This window comes from Amblyraja radiata, chromosome 23 (genome assembly GCF_010909765.2).
Source record: "Amblyraja radiata isolate CabotCenter1 chromosome 23, sAmbRad1.1.pri, whole genome shotgun sequence".
NCBI lineage: Eukaryota > Metazoa > Chordata > Chondrichthyes > Rajiformes > Rajidae > Amblyraja > Amblyraja radiata.
The window spans coordinates 18,798,851-18,819,304 of record NC_045978.1 but is presented as its reverse complement, the minus strand read 5'-3'; the positions used below and the strand labels follow the sequence as shown (position 1 = coordinate 18,819,304).

Genomic DNA, 20,454 nt, shown 5'->3' with positions numbered 1-20,454 from the left:
AGTAATTTTAAAAATAAATAAATAAATAAATGGTATCAGGACCTGGCAATGGGAGGTAAAACAACAAAAACAGACTTGGTTGGTAGTCTTTCTGCGGAGTTCAATGTTATAATAGAGCGACTGTCCTTACTTTCTTTTTCTTTCTTTTCTAGGGTCTACTTTCTTACTTCACTTCCTTCTCTAACTTCTTTTCTAAGGGGCTTTCTTTTCCCAACACTCTTGCACTTCACGACTCTTGCGCACTTTCTTTACTTTCCTTACTTCTATCTTTTTCTTAAAGCTAAAAAAAAATGAAGCGGTACAGAAAATGTATTAAGATATATGTGTTGTATTATTGTAATTTACCGTACTTCTAATAAAAATAATAAAAAAAAAAAAAAAGGAACTGCAGAGTGACAGTGGTCAGTACAACTCTGGTCACATTACAGTGAAAAAGCGTGTGTGTGGCCCGGACATTGAATTGATGGCTTTGGGTCTCCGCGTATGCAGTGTGCCTTGGGGATTCTCACATGCTGCTGCGGTTTAAGTCTATGTTTAATCTTTATAGAGTTATGTATCTTGTTGCTTTTTTTGTATGACTGGTAAATCAAATTTCACTGTACCTCAAGGTAGACTTGACAATAAAGGACCATTGAACCATACCAAGACTGACTTGTTTCTACTCTGCTCAGTTCTGTTGAAAGGTCTTTGACCTGAAACATTAGCCCTTTAAAAATTTAATTTGGATATTTTGGATTTTTTTTTTTTGATGTAGCTGGTTTATTTGAAATGATTTTCTCCTTCTTATAAAACAGATGATCGTATTAATAAGCATCAAACATTTTGCTCAATATTTGATGGAAAATCACTAAGAGATGATCATCAGAATAAATTTCAAAACCCAAAAGATGAAGCAGTGGGCATGCAATTGGAAGACAAGTTGGAGAAAGTGACTTCCGCAAATAAATATGAAAGAAGTGGAACGTACATAAAGGACAACCACATAAAAGTACAACATACTGTGTATAGAAAATTTTCTCCATCAAGTTCAACGAAAGAAGTCTCTGAAACTGAAGGCTTTGTTTGCATTCTGTTTGTCAGGAAAAATTCACAGAAAATATGGCTTCCGAAATGGATAACTTTAAATTGGATGAGATCAACCACAACATTGAATGTGAAGAGGAGAATAATCCAAAGAACAGCAATAATTCCAAAAGACACAAAACAGACTTGACATGTAGGAGTCAACCAGGAAAGGTAATGTGTGAATGAAACAATACAGGATCATTATTATTATTAGCATGAGTCCATTTTCCCTCACCTCTTTATCTAATTGTTTGCACTCAAAATTCTCAGAGCCAAAGTTGGAGCCGCAACAGGATGGCATTTTATGCAAAAGTGTTATCAGGTCCAGGCTCATTTAGAAATCCTGGATTATGTGAATGATTTCGTTTAAATATGGTGCTTTCCCAACACCAATTGATCTCTGGCAGTTGTGATTTATCACTCAATAAATCTGGATTTCTGGATTTTGCAGTTCATTGAAAAACTTTTGAAAATTGAAAAACCAAAAAGGAAGAAAGATTCTAAGGGGAGTAGGAGGCAACTGTGGCTGCCAAGAGAAGTTGGGGATAGAATAAAATTAATAGAAAAGATGTATAACAGGGGCATTAGAATAAAGGGGAGGCCATTTAAGACAGAGGTGAGAAAACTCTTTTTCACCCAGAGAGTTGTGAATTTGTGGATTTCCCTGCCACAGAGGGCAGCGGAGGCCAAATCACTGGATGGATTTAAGAGAGAGTTAGATAGAGATCTAGGGCCTGGTGGAATCAAGGGATATGGGGAGAAGGCAGGCACGGGTTATTGATTAGGGACGATCAGCCATGATCACAATGAATGGCGGTGCTGGCTCGAAGGGCTGAATGGCCTCCTCCTGCACCTATTTTCTATGTTTCTATCTTCGGGATTTATTCAGTCTCCATAGGCCTGGGAGTAACTAAATGAAAACCGATATGATTTCTGACAGATCACGTATTTCTTCAATGACATCCACACTGATAGGATGGAAGCATGCAAAATAAGTCCCGTCCCTTTCAGTAAAACTTCAATAATTCTGTTTATGGTTGTTTGGAAAACCAAATGCTTCGGCATCTGCGTCATTCATTAGTATACTATGTCCTAATAATACACGGACCTATTCACAGAAGATCTGCACACTCACAGGGTCAGCTATGTATTACTGGGAATTCATGTTAGGTGACCGGAGTGAGTGCCATTTAGAGTCATAAAGCATGGAAACAAGCCCTACAGCTTAATTTGTCCATGCCAACCAAGATGTCCTATCTACGCTAGACCCATTTGCCCGCATTTGGCTCGTATCCCGCTTAACCTTTCCTTTCCAGGTATCTGCCCAAGTGACTAAGTGCTGTTATAATACCTGCTTCAGCTACATCATCAGGCAGTTCGTCCAATGTACTCACTATCAGTCTGGAAAGCAGGTTGTTTGTGTGGCAGAAGTTGGGAGGTTCAAAAAGTAGGCTGAATGTGCGCAGGAGTTTAGGTCTGAAGAATGGGTGGAGTATGTAACTCGAGCTGGGGTTGGGAATCGGGACCTGGGTCTGAAATGCCTATATTTAAGCTTGCTTGATAAACTGAAGTAAGTAAGCTGAAACTCACCAATTCGATTTCACGTGTTCCCTTTAACACATGTTCTGTTTTTCACTACTTTTAAACTCCCCGGGCACACTGAGAAAACAAACAAGAAATAAAAGTATGTTCAATTAATATGACTAACATCCAAAATCTACTCCAGAATATTTATTAATCTATCACCACTAGTTTCCCAAGCATGACAATTATTGGAGTTATACTGTACATGCCAAAATTAAATGGCAAGTTTTCTGGACCTAGTTCACTGTCTGTGGTCCTCAAAAAATTCTCTCACACCTGCTCTAGATGTGGAGGGCTACTTTCACTGGACCTCCATACCTTTGAAAGCAAGGTCTCGACGGTAACCAACTTTAAGGTAAACATAAAAGAGTAAATCATAGGAAAGAGCCCTTTGGCCCATAATGTTTATAGAAACATAGAAACATAGAAAGTAGGTGCGAGAGTAGACCATCAGGTCCGTCGAGCCCGCACCGCCATTCGCTCATGGCTGAACACTAAACAGACACACTTACCCACAAACAGTAGACACAAAACACAGAACACAAGACACTACCCTCCCCTTTATACCGCTATCACCCCTTTCCACCCCAAAAACCTCGTGAACCTTATGCTGAATATGATGCGATGTTAAACTGATCACATCTGCCTGTACATGATCCATATCCCTCTATTCCCTGCACTTCCATGTACCTATCTAAAAGCCTCATAAACGCCACTATCGAATCTGCCTCCACCACCAATCCTAGTAATGCCTTCTAAGTCCCCACTACTATTGGTGTAAAAAAATACCCGCCCCCACATATCCAATAAAATTTCCCCCCCCCCCCCCCACCTTACAGCCATGTCCTCTAGTGTTGGACATTTCCACCCTGGAATAAGGTTCTGACTGTCTACACTATCTATGCCTCCCATAATTGTATATACATGTATCAAGTCTCCTCTCAACTTCTGACATTCCAGATAAAACAATCCAAGTCTATCCAACCTCTCCCCATAGCTTAAACCCTCTAATTCATGCAGGATTCCGGTAAACCACCTGCACTCTCTCCAAAGCCTTCACATCTTTCTTGTAATGGGGAGGATCAGAACTGCTCGCAAAACTCCAAATAATGCCTAACCAAAATCCTTTAGAGCTGCATCATGACTTCCTGACACTTATATTCAATGCTCTAGCCATGACGGCAAGCATACCTTTTTTACCACCCTATCTACTTGGACTCCAAAACCCCTCTCCCTCAAAATACTGTTAAGGGTCTTGTCCTTAACTATATACATTCCCCTTACATTCAAACTGCAACAATCCGCACTTGCTCAGGTTAAATTCCAGCTGCTATTTGTGGAATAATAATGCCATTACTAAACTTTTCATAGAGCAATACAGCATGGAAAACAAGTCCTTTGGTCCAACTTTTCCGCGCTGTACATGATGCCAATCTAAGCTAGTCCCATTTGCCATGTTTGGACCATATTTCTCTTAATATTTCCTATCCTGGTACCACTCCAAATGTCTACGTTGTTATTGTAGCTGCCCCATCTGGCAGCTTCTTCCATATACCCCAAAATCCACTGAAAAAGTTGCCCCTTCTGTTAAATCTTTCTCCCTCATTTTAAACCACTGCCCTCTAGTTCTTGATTTCTCCGGCAAAAAGACTGTTCATTCACCGTATCTATTCCTCTCGTGATTACATACACATCCAAATTGTCCTTCAACCTCCTACTCTTCAAGGAATAAAGCTATAGCCTGCCCAATCTCTTCCCACAGTTCCCTCTTCCCAGTCCCGCAAGTCCTGCCAACATCTTCGTTAATTTTACTTGCACACTTTCCCACTTAATGGCAATTGTACTACAACAGGATGTCCAAAACTAAACAATACTCCAACTGAGTCTCACCACCATTGTGCATACTGTAACATAATGTTCCAGCTTCTATCTTGACTGATGTGTGCCAAAGGCCTTCTTCACCACCCAATTTGATGCTACTTTCAGGGAACGATGTACTTGTACCAAATACTAATGAAAAACTTGGATGATTGTGCAAGAGTACGCAAAAGTATGGTAATGTTGTTGAGTGTGGGAGGTCATCTGCTTTAGAACCAAGAAAATATATTCAAGTATTTGCGGGATGCTGAGAAAATTATTTAAAGAACATGGAACAATACAGCAAAGGAACCGGCCCATCGGCCCGCGATTGCTCTGCTGAACATGATGCCAGGTTAAACTATTCACCCCTGCCTGCACGTGATGCATACCTCTCTAATCCCTGCATTTCCATAATTTTATGAGAAAGCCAGTGTCTGTTTCCCATGGTAGGGATTAAAACTAGAGAGCATAGATTTAAGGTGAAAGAGAGGAGGTTTAAAGAGGATCTGAGGGACAGCCTTTTCACACAAAGAGTAGTTTGTTTCTGGAATGAGATGCGAAAGAAGATCTTTGAAGCACAACATTTAAGAGGCATTTGGACAGGTGCTTGAATGACCAATTTACAGAGTGCTATGAAATTAGTGTAGGTAAGCATAGATTTGATAATAGACAATAGGTGCAGAAGTAGGCCATTTGGCCCTTTGAGCCAGCACCGCCATTCAATGTGATCATGGCAGATCATCCCCAATCAGTCCCCCGTTCCTGCCTTCTCACCATATCCCCTGACTCTACTATCTTTAAGAGCCCTATCACCTTAAACTGTGGCCCCTGGTTCTGGATTCCCCCAACATCGGGAACAGGTTTCCTGCCTCTGGCGTGTCTATACCCTTAATAATCTTATATGTTTCAATAAGATATCCTCTCATCCTTCTAAACTCCAGAATATCCAAGCCCAGCCGCTTCATTATCTCAGCATATGACAGTCCCGCCATCCCGGGGATTAACCTTGTAAATCTACGCTGCACTCCCTCAATTTGATGGACTGAAGGGCGTGTTTCCACACTGTACAATTTGATGATTATAAAATAGCTATTGGCGAAAAATACACTTGGTTATACTTGGATATATTATAAAAGCCAGTTGAAAGGTATAAAAATAATCAAATAAATTTGTTCCTTTAGTTTGAGTGGAGAAATGCAAAAGGGAAAGTGACAGGTGAATGCCTAGTGGCCTATGGAGACTTTTCAGTCCATTATTAAGATCATGATTGATTGTCTATTTCACTTTCCAGCAATTATACTAAAATCCCTCGATTCCCTTAATGTCAAAACTCCTAATTGAAGTCAAAGATGGAAAAGCCAGGTGCACTCAGTAGGATATGCAACACTAGAGAAAGAAACATGGTTCAGGTCAGTGATCCTTCATTGACTGTTGAACTCGGCCATGAATATACTCAATTATTGATCAACCATAACTTTCTGGTATAAATAATTATAAATCAGAATTCCCTCTTTTGTCCAAACTTAATTTTCTCTTGGGTTTTCCTGCAGCATTCTACTTTTCCCAATTGGCTTCCTTCAGAGAACTTTACCTAATCACACTCAACTATCATAACGAGTAGTGAAAAGGTGATCTCAGATAATTTTGCTTTGTTCTGTACCTGCATTCCTTTTGGCATGCAAATCACCTTTCAACATTTGCTGTTTGAAAAAGTTTATTTCAAATCCCTTACTAAGCTGCTTTCAAATTTCCACATAGCTAACTTTTGCATTTAAATCACGTACAGTGCATTCAAAAGAGAGTTAGATAGAGCCCTTAGAGCTAGCGGAATCAAGGGGTATGGGGAGAAGGCAGGAACAGGGTGCTGATTGTGAATCAGCCATGATCACATTGAATGGCGGTGTTGGCTCGAAGGGCCGAATGGCCTATTCCTGCACCTATTGTCTATGTATCTATGTATCAGTCCAATACTTTAATGCCCTTGTTCCTGTTAAAAAATATACTCCATGTCATCCAAGTCATTCTTCATTGAGAGATGATCAGTGAATGATGGAAAAGGAAATTGGTCTTTTCATAAAATAATATCTCTATCAAATCAAGAAAACTGCACACATTGGAAATGTAAAACAAATTCAAAAAAAGAATAGAAGTACTGAGCAGGTCAGGGTACATCTGAGGGATGAGAAAGAGTCAGTGTTTCAGGACAAAGACACCATCTGAACTGGAAAGGAGACAAATAAGCTTTGTAAGCTCTAGTGAAAGAGAATGGTTCTGATAGGGAAAAGCCAGGATGACTATGGGATTAGGCTATGAACAAGAATATATAGTCAATGAGTGAACACGAGCAATTAGAAGTGAGAACACAGTGAGAATGTAAAAGTTGTGAAATTGTGGGCAGGACAACATGCTCAGCAGGTCAGGCTGGGCATGTCTTCCACTTTGACGGGGGGGGAAATCAGTTATACAGCATGGAAACGGCCTTCAGACCAATATGCCCATGCTAAGATGCCCATCAAATATGAATTAAATTGTCTCCACTGTGATGTATAAATGTTGCTCTATGTGCCTCACCGCCTGACAGATCACTGCATTGCTAGGGCTGGGAGAGTGTGTTATGGCCATAAATAGTGTAGATATGCTCCTCCTTCTCCCTGTGGCCATCTTTTACACAGTTACTGAGTTTGCCATGAAGAATGTACTTTAAGGTGGAGACTATTCCCAGAAATTTTAAGTAATGTGGCAGCTGCAATCTTAGCCACCAGCTGCCAATAGAAATTGTGCAGGTTGTGTTTTTGCACACTTAAATGGGAGTAAATTGCCCTTATAGTTTTTTAAAGATAAATGTTACCAATTCATTGATTTTAGTTGGTCTCCCAATGAGGCATTAGAAATAAATGCAGCTCATATTTAGCACATCAATAATGAAATCTAATTTCCATGCAGCTGTATATGCAATATTATTCTGTTTGTAATCATATTCATATTTTCTTGCTGCTCTTAACATAAATGTATTAATAGGTAAATAACATACAGTCTGTGCTTTTACAGAGGGAATATGGCCTTAAGGTGAATACAGTTACTGAAACAATGTTCAATGCAATTGCTGCAAATTATACAGATGAGACAAAAGGGAAATACTTGAATAAAGACAAACCTCTTTCCATTAGGTAAGGTCTATAAGAAATGTTGACAAATAAATAATTTGAGGTTGTTGAGAGAGGCAAGAGAGGACTGGTTCTGTAAAATCCCAAATTGGCCACTAGTGAGCAAATCATTAGTAGGTCAATGCCAGCTGTTATCACTGTAGTGACACAGTCTATTAGTTTACTGATGATTAAATTGCTGCTGGCAATGGCTGAACCTGCATTCACGCCAGTTATGTTGAGTGACATTATCCATTGCAAAATCAGAGAACCTCTTAATATTTTTATCATGAGCATCTCTGGTTCTGTAGAAGGCATAGAATTACTGGTTCTGGTCACCATTGCATGCTGACTGGAGATTTATGTTGCCATGGCTTATGTTTTATGCCATCGGCTGCTGTTCTGTGAGGATGGAGGGATGTTATTAGCTTTATCACTAACAAGATATTCATGCTTTCCAGCAGCTGGATCTTCTGGGTTAGCTTAGTAAGAAATTAAGTGAGAATTAGGGGATACAAAAGAGTGAACAAGGAAGATGCAGAGAGATTAGTTGAAAGAAGGGAACAAGTCTGGTGGTGGCATCACACTAGATTTTCAAAATTTACTGAGGAAGATATATTCAATGTGGAAGCTGATGTGAAAGATGAAGACCAAGGTAACCCAATCCCTGAATTGTGGGAGGAGAGGAGTTGAAAGCTGAAGTTTGGGAAATGAGGATCCTGCCAATGATGACTGAGGAAAAACATGATTGAAGAAAACTGTAAATGTCTCTGAAGCACTGATATAAAAAATTGTATTATCAGAGCCAATGGCTTACAGCAGGCATAGTCCTGCAGCTATCTAGACTGCACTTGACCCAACTTTATGTTAGGACCTCACTCCATTCCCCTACTCGATTACTCTCAAATTTAAAACATCCTCGGATATCTTCTGTGCATTCTTTCCAGCTTAACAATATCCTTCCTATAGTAGGGTGACTAAAACTGAACACAGTACTCCAAATGCGGCCTTGACAACATCTTGCACAACAGTAACGTAACATCCCAACTTCTAAACTCAGTACCCTGATTGATGAAGGGCACAGTACCAAAAGCCTTCTTGACTACCCTAATTATGTGTGACACCACTTTCAGGGAACCAGGCACCTGCACTCCTACTGCTCTGCAACACTCCCCAGGACCCTGCCATTCACATTGAAGGTCCTGTGCTGGTTAGACTTCCCAAAATGCAACATCTTGCACTTACCTTGTGCAAACTCCATTGACCATCTGATCAAGATCCTGTTAGAATTTTTGATAACCATCTTCACTGTCTACATTACCAACTTTAGTGTCATATGCAAACTTATTAATCATGCCTTGTACATTCTCATTCAAATTGTTGATATAAACCACAAACACCAATGGGCCCCATCATTGATCCCTGTGGCACACGACTGGTCACTGTCCTCCAATCCAAACGATAACCTTTTACTATCACCCTCTGCTTCCATCTATGAAGCCAATTATCTATCCAGTTGGCCAGCTCTCTCTGGATACCAGGGAATCTAACCTTCCAGAGCAGCCTAAATGTGGAACTTATCAAATACATTGCTTGATGTCCATTTAGATGATGTTGTCAATCTTTTTGGTTACTTCTTCAAAAAAAGTAATCAGTTCGTCAGACACAATCTCCCATGTACAAAGCATGCTGATCATCCCTAATCAGCCCTTATGTAGACACAAGAAACTGCAGATGCTGGTTTACAATAAAAGACACAGACTGATCTTTCCCCAGGTTTTTCCTGAATCTCTTGCGGTTCCACACGGAGATGATCGCTTTGGTTTATAAGGGGGGAGTATTATCTCTCAGGTTACCCTCCTTACCTTAATGTAATTATAAAATCTCTTTGGATTTTCCTTAAGTTCACCTTGTAACAGTTCTGGCAGAGCGTCCATTACTTTCTCAGCCATTAATAGGATGTTCAACAAGGTTATATTCAAATCAGTATGGTGAATAGGGTTGTTTGACAAAGATATTATCTAACCTTCACTTGGAGAGAAAGCTATAAATATATGTAATGAAAATATGAGGCCTGGTGAATAACCAAATATTATATCCAAGCAATCGCGTAACCATGACTGTATCCTTCTTGGTCTTCTGTCTAATTATTAATGCGTCACAACAATGAATGGCATCAAATTTGTGTGCTCTCTTTTGCCAGCAATGTCATTTCATATTCCTTCTGGAAATTGTTAATTTAATCTGATATAGCCTTTACATGTTGACATTCATTGATTAGCTCATATCTTTGCTTGCTATTGACTGTAGGAGATCTGGATTTTTGAATTGGCTCTTTATGTTGTCTAAACTGAGTGGTTATATTGTTTCCTTTTGATGTTCTAGGTATCAACTGGATCAATTACATCACCAAAAGCAGCAAAAGGTCAGTGTATTAAAAAAATATATATACATTTTACAAATATTTTGTTACTTTCAAGATTTTCTCAGTTTTTGTTTTCATTTTGAAGAGGCCTTTCCATGGAAAGTGGAACAATCAAAACAAAGCTTTTTCAAGAGAAAATTGCCTTTTCTTTAAAGTATTATTTAATTTTTATGTGTAAAGAAAATATGTGTGTGTGTAGACAACTTGTAATCATTAAGAACTTTTTTAATATGGTGGTACATTCCAGGGCATTTTATAGGACCTTTACCAAATAAAATATAACTGGTATTAAGCAAATACTAGTTTTACTGATGCTTAAACAAACCTTACAAGCTATTAGTCACATGACATCAGATTTAAATGTTTAAATTCTTCTTATATAAATCGTGTTTTTAAGCAAAAATTGGAAAACGAAAAACGAACATGGATAGGGCAAAAGGGAGTAGCCTGCACTGCGAATTTGAAGAACAAAATGGAAGATGGGTATGTATTAAAAGAACTGGTGATCTGTTACCAGTTACAACTGTTACCCATCCACCCACCACCCATTTCAGACTCCTATACGTTCTTCCCGGTGGCAGGAGTGAAATGAGAGCATTGCCAGGGTGGTGTGGGTCCTTGATGATGTTGGCTGCCTTTTTACGACAGCGCCTCTAATAGATCTCTTCAATGGTGGGGAGGTCAGTACCTGTGATAGACTGAACAATGTTCACCACTTTGTTCTTCATTCCTGAGCATTTGAGTTGCTGAACCATGCCGTGATGCAACCAATCAATATCCCCTCTACCATACACTTGTGGAAGATCAAGGAACACACCAAATCACAACTTTCTAAGGAAGTAGCAGTGTTGATGGACTTCCTTTATGATTGCATCAAAGTGCTGGGTCCAAGACAGATCTTTTGTACTAGTGGTTTGTTGCTGAGGTAGGGTTGTGCACTGTGGTTTAACAGCCTGATTGTTAATGGAAAGAAGCTGTTCTTGAACCTAGAGGATCCTTTACCACCTTTCCGATGATAACAATGAGATAAGAACATGGCCAAGGGTCTTCGATGATATTAGCTGCCGCCTTCGCTAAGGATCTTGGTGACTTTAACTAGTCATGATCATTTATGTTTGCAGTATGTGATAAAGTTTACTTACAACCTCATTGGTGAAATAAACAAATCTCAAATCGTTTTTTAATGAACAGTAGCTGAAATTGAAGTGTGCTCTGTTGCATGCCTCAATTCTCCAGCATGTTACCTCCTCCCTCACATCCTTAAAAGTGTCAACCATGATATTATTGAATGGTGAAACAGGCATACAGGGCTGAATAGCCTTTGTTTCAATTTCTTATGGTACCATAACAAAACGGCTAAATGACTATCTTAGGATATGAGTGAATTTAATTTAAAGATATTAAATAAATCTGGAATAACATAGATGGTATCAGGGATGGTAACCACAAAACTGCCGAAGTGCAGTTAAAAACCCCAGCCAATTAAGGGAAATAAATATCTGATTTATCCTTTCTGGCCTATCTATGCCTCCAGACCTATCAACAGAATTGTCTCTGCTAGAATGACCCAGCAAGCCATTTATTTCAAGGCCAATTAGTGATGGACATGAATGTTTTTTTCTCCAGCAACATCCACATCGTGTTGATAATTGAATTTTCATTGCCATTCACATGATATAAAATAAACTAAATTTAGTAGGTCTGTGACAGATCATTGGCATTCTTTTTAAGAGATGCAACAAAATTAAAGTGATTTTTTTTTTAAGGGTATGTATAATTTGAATATAGCTTCTATAATGTAACTGCCCAATAAATCAGTTGTTTTCTGCCATCAGCACACATGATGTCTACAGTTTTGATGGCAGCTCAACAACTGAACCCACTATATCACTGGGGGTAAGTCTGCATATTTCTATTTCACTGAGTAGTTTACATGGTCACATGTTTCTGACATTCTTTAATCAAGAATTCTGGTTAATTGACGATTTCATTATAAGGGATAATAATATGGAGCAAACCAAAAATGATATTGCTTCACACCAGAGTAAATATTGCTTTCACCACCTGTTTTCCATTACATCATTAATTCCTCAGAATGTGGGATATTTGTTATACTGATTGTATTGGGAAGGGTGATTATAGGGTGATGGGTTGTATATATGATTAAGAGATACTAGGTGTTTATAGCTGCTAAATTTGTATAAGATAATTATAAGCAGTTGAATAAGGGGTGGGAATTAATAAGCTTTGGCTTCTTCCTGTTCCTTTTCGGACGCATACGATTCATTTATTTATAAATATTGTTTATGACACTTTATAAATATTCTTGTTTTGTTTTTTTGTATGCTGTTTCATACTTGCTTTTTATTTTTTATTCTGTTTGAAATAAAGAATTAAATAAAAATTAAAAATTAAACAAAACCACATCTTTGCATGGCTTGAACAGAACATGTTTCTGAGTTGCTTATCTGTATAAATATAATACATTTATTTGTGCCTCCACATGGATTCAACAGAATCATTGAAACGGTTTCAGTTAAAATTCTGAAACAAGTTAACTTAAAAAGAATAAGTTAAAAAACAGTGTCTGTGATTAACATAGGTTATATAGGCTATTCCCATGTTCTGAGGACATGACTTATGTATGAAAGAGCTCTCAAAATACTATAAAATTCAGGTCCAATATACAACAAAATGTCCTTTCCTATGAGTGGCAGAACTAGTTTCCGCTCTCTCCATATTGAGTATGTTCTTTCTTATCAGGATTGTACGCTTTTGTACAAGTTTTTGGTCATCTTCCCTACATCTTGCTAGAGACCAGTGTGTGCAGAAAACACATGACTTTACTCGGCTTTTACTCTTCCCCATTGTGCAAGGTATAATGCTATCCATATGGCTTCATGCATCTTCTCAGATCCTAGTGAGATTACATCTGTTTTAATGTCTGTCTGGGATCATGCAGGCTGATGGCCTATTATGATACCTTCAGTCTGAAGCTGCTTGCAATGACAGGTGGATTTGAGCCATCAGGCCAAGCAAAAAGGGCATCAAGAATTATCAATTGTGTAGGAAAGAATGGTAGATGCTGGTTTAAATCGAAGATAAACACAAAATGCTGGAGTAACTCAGCCGTGGAGGTAAATGGACATTTGATGTTTTGTCAAAACACTTAATTTCGATTTCATGAAGAGTCTCGACCTGAAAAGTCAGCTATCGATTTCCCTCCACAGATTCTACCTGGCCCGTTGATCCAGTAAATCCAGTAGTTCTTTTTTACAGCTGGTGGGACATGTTGCACCCTCCTATTAGTGAGATTGTCATGGAGCTTCACTGTTGGGTACTACACGACTGCCAGTGATTCATGCAGCGAAAACATTGCTGCAGTATCCCAATCATCTACTTTACCATAAAAAGACACAAAATGCTGGAATAAATCAGCCGGCCAGGCAGCATCTCTGGAGAACATGGATAGGTGACTATTCAGGTCGGGCCTCGAAGGACATCAGTCTGAAAGAAGGGTCTCGACCTGAAACGCCACCCATTCCTTCTCTACAGAGACGCTGTCTGTCCCGCAGAGTTACTCCAGCATTTTGTGTCTATCAAGAATTATCTATTGATGGCTGTGACTCTATTATGCATCTAACTCACATGTGGACTACAATGTACCATGAAAGCTATTCTGCCACGCAAAATATGGCAATGTAGGTTTGAAAATATGTTCTGTAGTGGCCCGACCTGAATAGTCACCTGTCCATGTTCTCCAGAGATGCTGCCTGACTCGCTAGTTTATTCCAGCACTTTGTGTCTTTTACGGTAAAATAGATGATCGGTATACTGCCCTACTTTGACAAAAGGAAGCGACTGACAATTTTGTCAAAATTGAGTTATTGCTTGTGTTAGGGTATTTGAGATATGCTCTACACAATGGTGAACAAAATAAGTCACATGACCCTCCATTTCTGAGATATTAACATGTCAAAAGGAAGCAACTGCACAAATATAACAATTTGACAAAAGGAAGCAACTGACCATGTTTGTAATGTACTGTTACACATATTAATTTTTTCGTAATATCACCTTTATGTCTTTATCATACAAATTGGTTTGCGTAATTGCATTTCAGAAAGTTATTTATTATACATACATGGTTTACGACAGTGCAATAACAGTATTATAATAACAGTGCAATTGTGTTGAAGGAAGTTCTTACAAATGTCATTGATTAGATTTTTCATTGCTTACGAAATTTTACCCAATACTCTCTCCTTTCTCTTATCTATAATCTTTTAGCATGTAAATTTAATTTTCATAATAAGATTGTAGAAATGTTTGATGTATAAGTCCCTGGATTTTAGCTTTTGAATTATAGACATATATGATTTCATGGTATGTCATGATTATCACATTATCCAATTTTGATTTCATTAAGCAGCAATACTTTATTTTTTAATCATCACAGTTATCTCAAATTACTGTTATGAATTATTAATGTATGCCATTTCACTGTAAACATGTATAATTCAGCCATTGGCTGGCATACATGATTTTAATAAAACCTGAATTGATTTTTTATTGGGGAATGATAAATTGTGTTATTTTGTATTCTGATAAATTATTTCAAATCAGTAGCATTGCAGTTTAACAATTATTAGTGGTGCTTTTCAGTCAGTAGTAAGTGCACATTTAAGCAGTAAATTTGAAACTCCCTGAAACCAGTTTCAGTTGGTGTACATGGTCACAGTTATTACAATTACCATGTACAGTGTACTACCCTAATTTGGCTTGAATAGTAATTTAACACTTCATTTAACATTAATCTCCTGCATGTATGTATTTTGACATGGTTAATTATAAATCAATGTGGAGGCTTCCAAATGAAAAATAGGTCTCTGTCATTTGTATAATTTATTTTTTGTGTACCATTTTTGTGTAAAGCTAACAATTGCAGCCATACTATTTACATGTAAATTAATAATAATAATAATAATAATAATGATTATAATTATTATCGTCATCATCACCATCATAATAATTTTTCTCATTGTTATAAAAATCATAATCAGAGACACAAAGAAGAAAAAAAGTGAATGAAATATCTGGTAAAATGGGAACATGCCCATGCAAGAGATATTGTGTATGTGTGAACTGTGAGTATATGTGTGTGTGTCTGGTTGTGTGCATATGTGTTTGTGTTTGTGTAAGTTTGTTGTGCTTCTTTTTGCTTTTGTGTGTTTGCAAGTGTTTGTGCTTGTACACTAGTTTGTGTGTCTGATTGATTGTGCGTGTGTGTGTGCGTGTGTGTGAGAGAATAATTACTATGACAGTACAAAACATAATACCTAACATAGTTAAATACCAAAGTGGTGAGAACATAAAACAGTTGCTTCCTTTTGTCAAAATATTAGGCAGGAAACCATTCCAATAATACTATGACAAAAGGAAGCAAATTACATAATCCTCATAAAAATATGAATTCATATCTTCAAACACATATGCCTAAAATGTCTTCTCTGAGTACAATTTGAAAATATTCATACCAGAAGTAAGAAATTCCTTCACAGAGAGCTGAAAGAAAAACACGTTTTCCTCATTTACAAGAAAACTCCTTTCTGTCAGTTGCTTCCTTTTATCAAAGTACGGCAGTATACTGCAGCAATGTTTTCACTGTACGAATCACTGGCAGAGCCATGTAGTACCCAACAGTGAAGATTCATGACGATCTCACCAGTAGGAGGGTACAACATGTCCCACCATCTGCAAAAAAGAAGAACTACTGGACTAACTGGATCAGCAGGTCAGGTAGCATCTGTAAAGGGAAATGGATAGCTGATTTTTGGGTCTAGACACTTCATGAAATCTAGATTAATTGTTTTGACTCCAAACATCAAATGCCCATTTACCTCCACAGATGATGCCTGACCCAGAGTTTCCCCAGCGGATCCCTTTTTTTAATACTGGTTCCAGCATCTGCTGTTCGTAAGTCTCTGAAATCCCAACAGCTACCTGGTAAACAGCCGTGGACAGGAGGATGGGAGGAATATGTGAAGAAGAAATGAATACGCATCTTATTTTCTTGAAAGGCTGTAGAGAGGAAGATATCCAAGTGCTTTTACAGTAATTTATAAATTAAATCTTGCCAGATTCAATGCAAATGTCAACTGACAATTTTAATGCTTTCCTATAGTCCCCGTTTTCCATATCCCCGTGCCGGTCCTCATGCTCCAATGTCATACCCGTTTGGTGGCTGCATCATGGCTATTGTGAGGCTGCTAATTTCTCACTGGAGGAAACTTTGCTTGACTTTGGATCTAATCCTAGGCTTTGTGCCTTGAAGCCTAGGCATGAATTGCACCACCTTAGTAGGTGTGGAAAATGTCTGGGTTGGCATGATCGCACAGATGTAAGTATTTAATGCACAGTTATATGATGCATGATAAGAGTGAGCAGGCAGAAGGAAAAAGCCACAGGTAATCTTTTAATGTGTGATTGTGTACTTTGCTTTTCGCAGGTGAAGTATAAGACGATTCTTCAGCCAACCTGGTCAAATAAAAGGTATGTATTCTTTAGAGACCTTGTAAAACATACAAAATAATCTTTGTGCTGAACATGATAATGTCTAATTATGTATCTTCAATGAAAAAGGTAATGAAATGAAAAAGACAATGAAAAATACTTGGTGTCTGAGAAGAAAATATTATTTAATTGGCCTCACATAAGGTCCTTGGAGGTGGGGAAACCAGGGTAAGGTTACAGTGTTGTGAGACGATGAAATTCTCATATCATGTCGGCAATCCATAGAAACACCAATTTTACCAATTCATCAAAGTAGTTTTATAACCTGGAAGATGAGGATGCAGGGATCCATTATGGAGTTATTAACTTAGAACTTGGGTCACATCGAATGAAGTACAAACATTAAAATACATCTGAAAAATGGAATGTACTTGAGCAAAGGATATAATATTTTTGTGCATAGAGAAGTTTCAAATTTGCAACAAAATCCTAATAAAAGAGGGTTAATGGTAGCCCTACAAAAGGAAAGAAGGTACGCGAGGAAATATCAGGAGAATCATACAAAATGGAATTGTGGACAGCCACTAAACATTGTTTAAAACTGTAGGATGAGAAGCAGTCAGTTTTGAATTATTAATAGTAGAAAGTAGGTAAAGCAAGCAGGTGATTTGTGATAAATCTTTATTATCTACTGTAATATCATAATTTTTTTTTCTCCCTTACAAAAGAGTGATCAACAAATTCAGTCATGGTAAATTGGACTAGAGAACTACTTTATTTAGCGAATGCAAAGTCCTTTAGCCAAGCAGTTGCCTCTTGATCTGCTGTATGAAGGGTGACAAGTCCTCCTTTGAGTCTTTGTTGAGGGCATGCTTCAATGATGTGTTGCATTGTTTGCTGCTCTCCACAAGCACACCATGGGGTTGGGCTGCTGCCCCATTTGTGAAGGCTGGCCAAGCAGGGGCCATGTCCAGTCCTGAATCTATTCAGCGTCGTCCACTGCTTCCTTGGGAGATTGGTGCCAGGGACCGGTAGGGTGGGGTCTGACACCAGATGTTTATTTGGGACGTCCTTGGACTACTGACTAGAAATTATGGACATTTTATAATAAAGAAAAGAAGATATTTATAAAGCGTTTGGTCAAACCATACAGACAGCACCCGTGGCCAGGATCAAACCCGGATCACTGGCACTGTAAGGCAGCAACTCTACTGCTGCACCACTGTGCCGCCCTTTAGATATACAGTGCGAAAACGGGCCCTTTGGCCCACCAAGTCCACGCAGACCATCGGGTAAAGTTGTGAGACATAGAAGTTTTTTTTAAAATAAGTTATAATTAAATTAAAGTAAAAACATTTTAATTTGGAGCACAAAGGTAAGAATAGAGAAGAACTTGAGTAGACAAATATATGATTCATATGCCTTGACAAGAATCTCCCATCTTACTCCATGTCCCCCACTGTACTTGAAATCTGATTTATTTTTTTGTCCAAATAGTGAAACCTTTCAAGTAGGTTAGGTCAATAAGCAGTGATGAAGACTATTATTGTGACTCAATTTCCCTCTTCTCCTCCCCAAACTAGAGCAGTTGCCCCAAGAATTGGTGCTGTGCCCATTGCTGTTTGTGGATTATATCAACGATTTGGATGTTGCCAGGGGTTGAGGGCCTGAGCTATAGTGAGAGGTTGGGCAGGCTAGGATTAAATTTGTTAGAGTGCAGGAGGATAGGAGGTGATCTTATTTTGGTGTATAATATCATGAGGGGACTAGATAAGGAGAATGCAGTCTTTTATCCAGAGTAGGTAATCGAGAACGAGAGGGTTTAGGTCAGAGGGGAAAGATTTAATCTTTGCACACAGAAGGCGATGGGTATATGGAACGAGTTGCCCGAGGAGGTAGTTGACGCAGGTACAATAACATAATTTAAAAGACATATGACAGATACTGTACGTGGATAGGAAAGGTTTAGAGTGATATGGGCCAAATGCAGGCAGGTTGGACTAGTGTAGTTGGGGCACCTTTGTTTGCATGGACACGTTGGGCCGAAGGGCCTGTTTCCATGCTGTATAATTCTAATCCTTGTTGGACAAGTTATTCCGACAATGGCTATTATTAACAAAAATATTAAAATCATGGTCTTCCAGAAAACCTGAGAAAAAGAATATGAAACGTGGACAAAAAAATAAAGAAGAAATGCACAAGGTAAGCTTACTTCCTCTCAATTCACAAGGTGGTAGTTTGGCAGTGTGGCAATGTTACATAATCTCTATCCCGCAGGCTGAGATCTGACCATTTTCTAGCTAATCATGTTTCTGCCAAATTTCAGACTCTCAATCTGAAGAAGGGTCTCGAGCTGTAACATCACCGATTCCTTTTCTTCAGAGATGCTGTATGGCCCGCTGAGTTACTCCAGCTTTTTGTGTCTACTACAATGGATTGGTTTTACCTTCTATTGGTCTACATACTTCTCATTTATTATCCTAAATTCTACGATATTATGATTGCATTTTTCAAAATATTCCTTCATTTATGCGTGCTCCAATTGACATGGTTCATTTCCAGAACCATATGCAGCATGGTTACCTTTCCTTTTCAGTAAGTAACACTGAAAAGTGTTACCTACCTTTCTTTCCTTTTGTCACCTACCTTTCCTTTTCAGCAAGTAATTCTGGTGCCCTGAAATGGGGGGACTATAGTATGTATAAACACTGCTGTAATTTCTACATGGTGAAACCAAAATGTATAAAAATGGCCTTTAATAAAATCTGACAATATGCACTTTAATCACATGTGATATTTTCTATTACAAATCTCAAATTATGGAGTACAGAAGCAAATAAATAAATGATGGGCCTTTGTCCCAAACGTTATGGAGGCCACTTTAGTGTGTATAAATGGAGAAAGGCAAACAAAGGGACAAAGGAAACACCATCAAGTGAACCTGATGCCAAACCATTGGGATTTTCAATAGTAGGACAGTAGATTATTGTTAAATTACTAATATGATTTTTATACTTTCAAATTCTACTTCTTTGTCTACTTTGGTGAAGCAAAGCAACTGAATTTTACTGGTTGGATGAGCTTGCTGATATTGAAAGAAAGTAAATTAATTTCACTCCTTTATGTGTTCCTTTATAGTCTATGGGTAATGTAAATAAAAAACACTTCTTCACTGACACCGACACAGATGGGAAAACGGAAATCAGTTGGATAAAAGAATCTAATAAAAAGACCAAGCCCAAACTAGTGGCCTACAGCAGACAAAGGAAGCAAAGCATGGCTGATAACTTGAGCAAAGGTAATGTAAAAGTTTCAGTCACTAAGATTTCTCTTCCTTTCATGTTCTCTTTTTCCCTCTCTGGCTCTCACATGTATTTCCTCACACAATTATTGGCAGCCAGAAAATGTGTTATAATCAAGGCAACGGTACCGAGGCACAACAAAAATAATTGAATCTAGTGTTTGATAAATTTGTTAATTTTTGAGGTTGTAAATAAAGTAGAATCCGTAGCTGATGTGCATTTAGACTATTAGGAGGTCTTTAATAAGACAAAAAAGTCACTAAAACAAAAGTTTATGGAATTGTGGGTAATGGGAATTTGTAAAGGGCAGAAAGCAGAGAATAGGAATAAACTAGTTTTACAGTAGGGCTAGTAACTATTGAAGTGTACATAACTTTAAAAAGTGTACTTTAAAAAGTCATAAACACTTACAGGGTGGCACAACTGGTAGAGCTGCTGCCTCACAGCGCCAAAAACGTGGGTTTGATCTTTACCTCGGGTGCTGTCCGTGCGAAGATTGTATGTTCTCCCTGTGACCGCATGGGTTTCCTCCGAGTCCTCTAGCTTCCACCCACAAGGCCCT

General features: G+C 38.3%; 1 protein-coding gene and 1 long non-coding RNA gene across 2 annotated transcripts in view; one reads left to right on the top strand and one right to left on the bottom strand.

Annotated features, from left to right (window-relative positions):
• Positions 1–3,483: 3,483 nt before the first annotated feature.
• Positions 3,484–14,061, bottom strand: LOC116986095. The gene is made up of 4 exons (XR_004415410.1): positions 13,913–14,061; positions 13,616–13,621; positions 8,509–8,512; positions 3,484–3,495 (listed from the first exon to the last, which is right to left on the bottom strand). It is a non-coding gene; the product is annotated as an uncharacterized LOC116986095 (long non-coding RNA).
• A 4,692-nt stretch (positions 14,062–18,753) lies between these two features.
• sycp2 (synaptonemal complex protein 2) overlaps positions 18,754–20,454 on the top strand; it is a 53,648-nt gene continuing 51,947 nt past the window's right edge. The window contains exons 1-2 of the mRNA XM_033041245.1: positions 18,754–18,792; positions 19,729–19,888. Of these exons, the coding sequence (XP_032897136.1) occupies positions 18,754–18,792; positions 19,729–19,888 (199 nt within the window). The remainder of the gene's footprint in view (positions 18,793–19,728; positions 19,889–20,454) is intronic.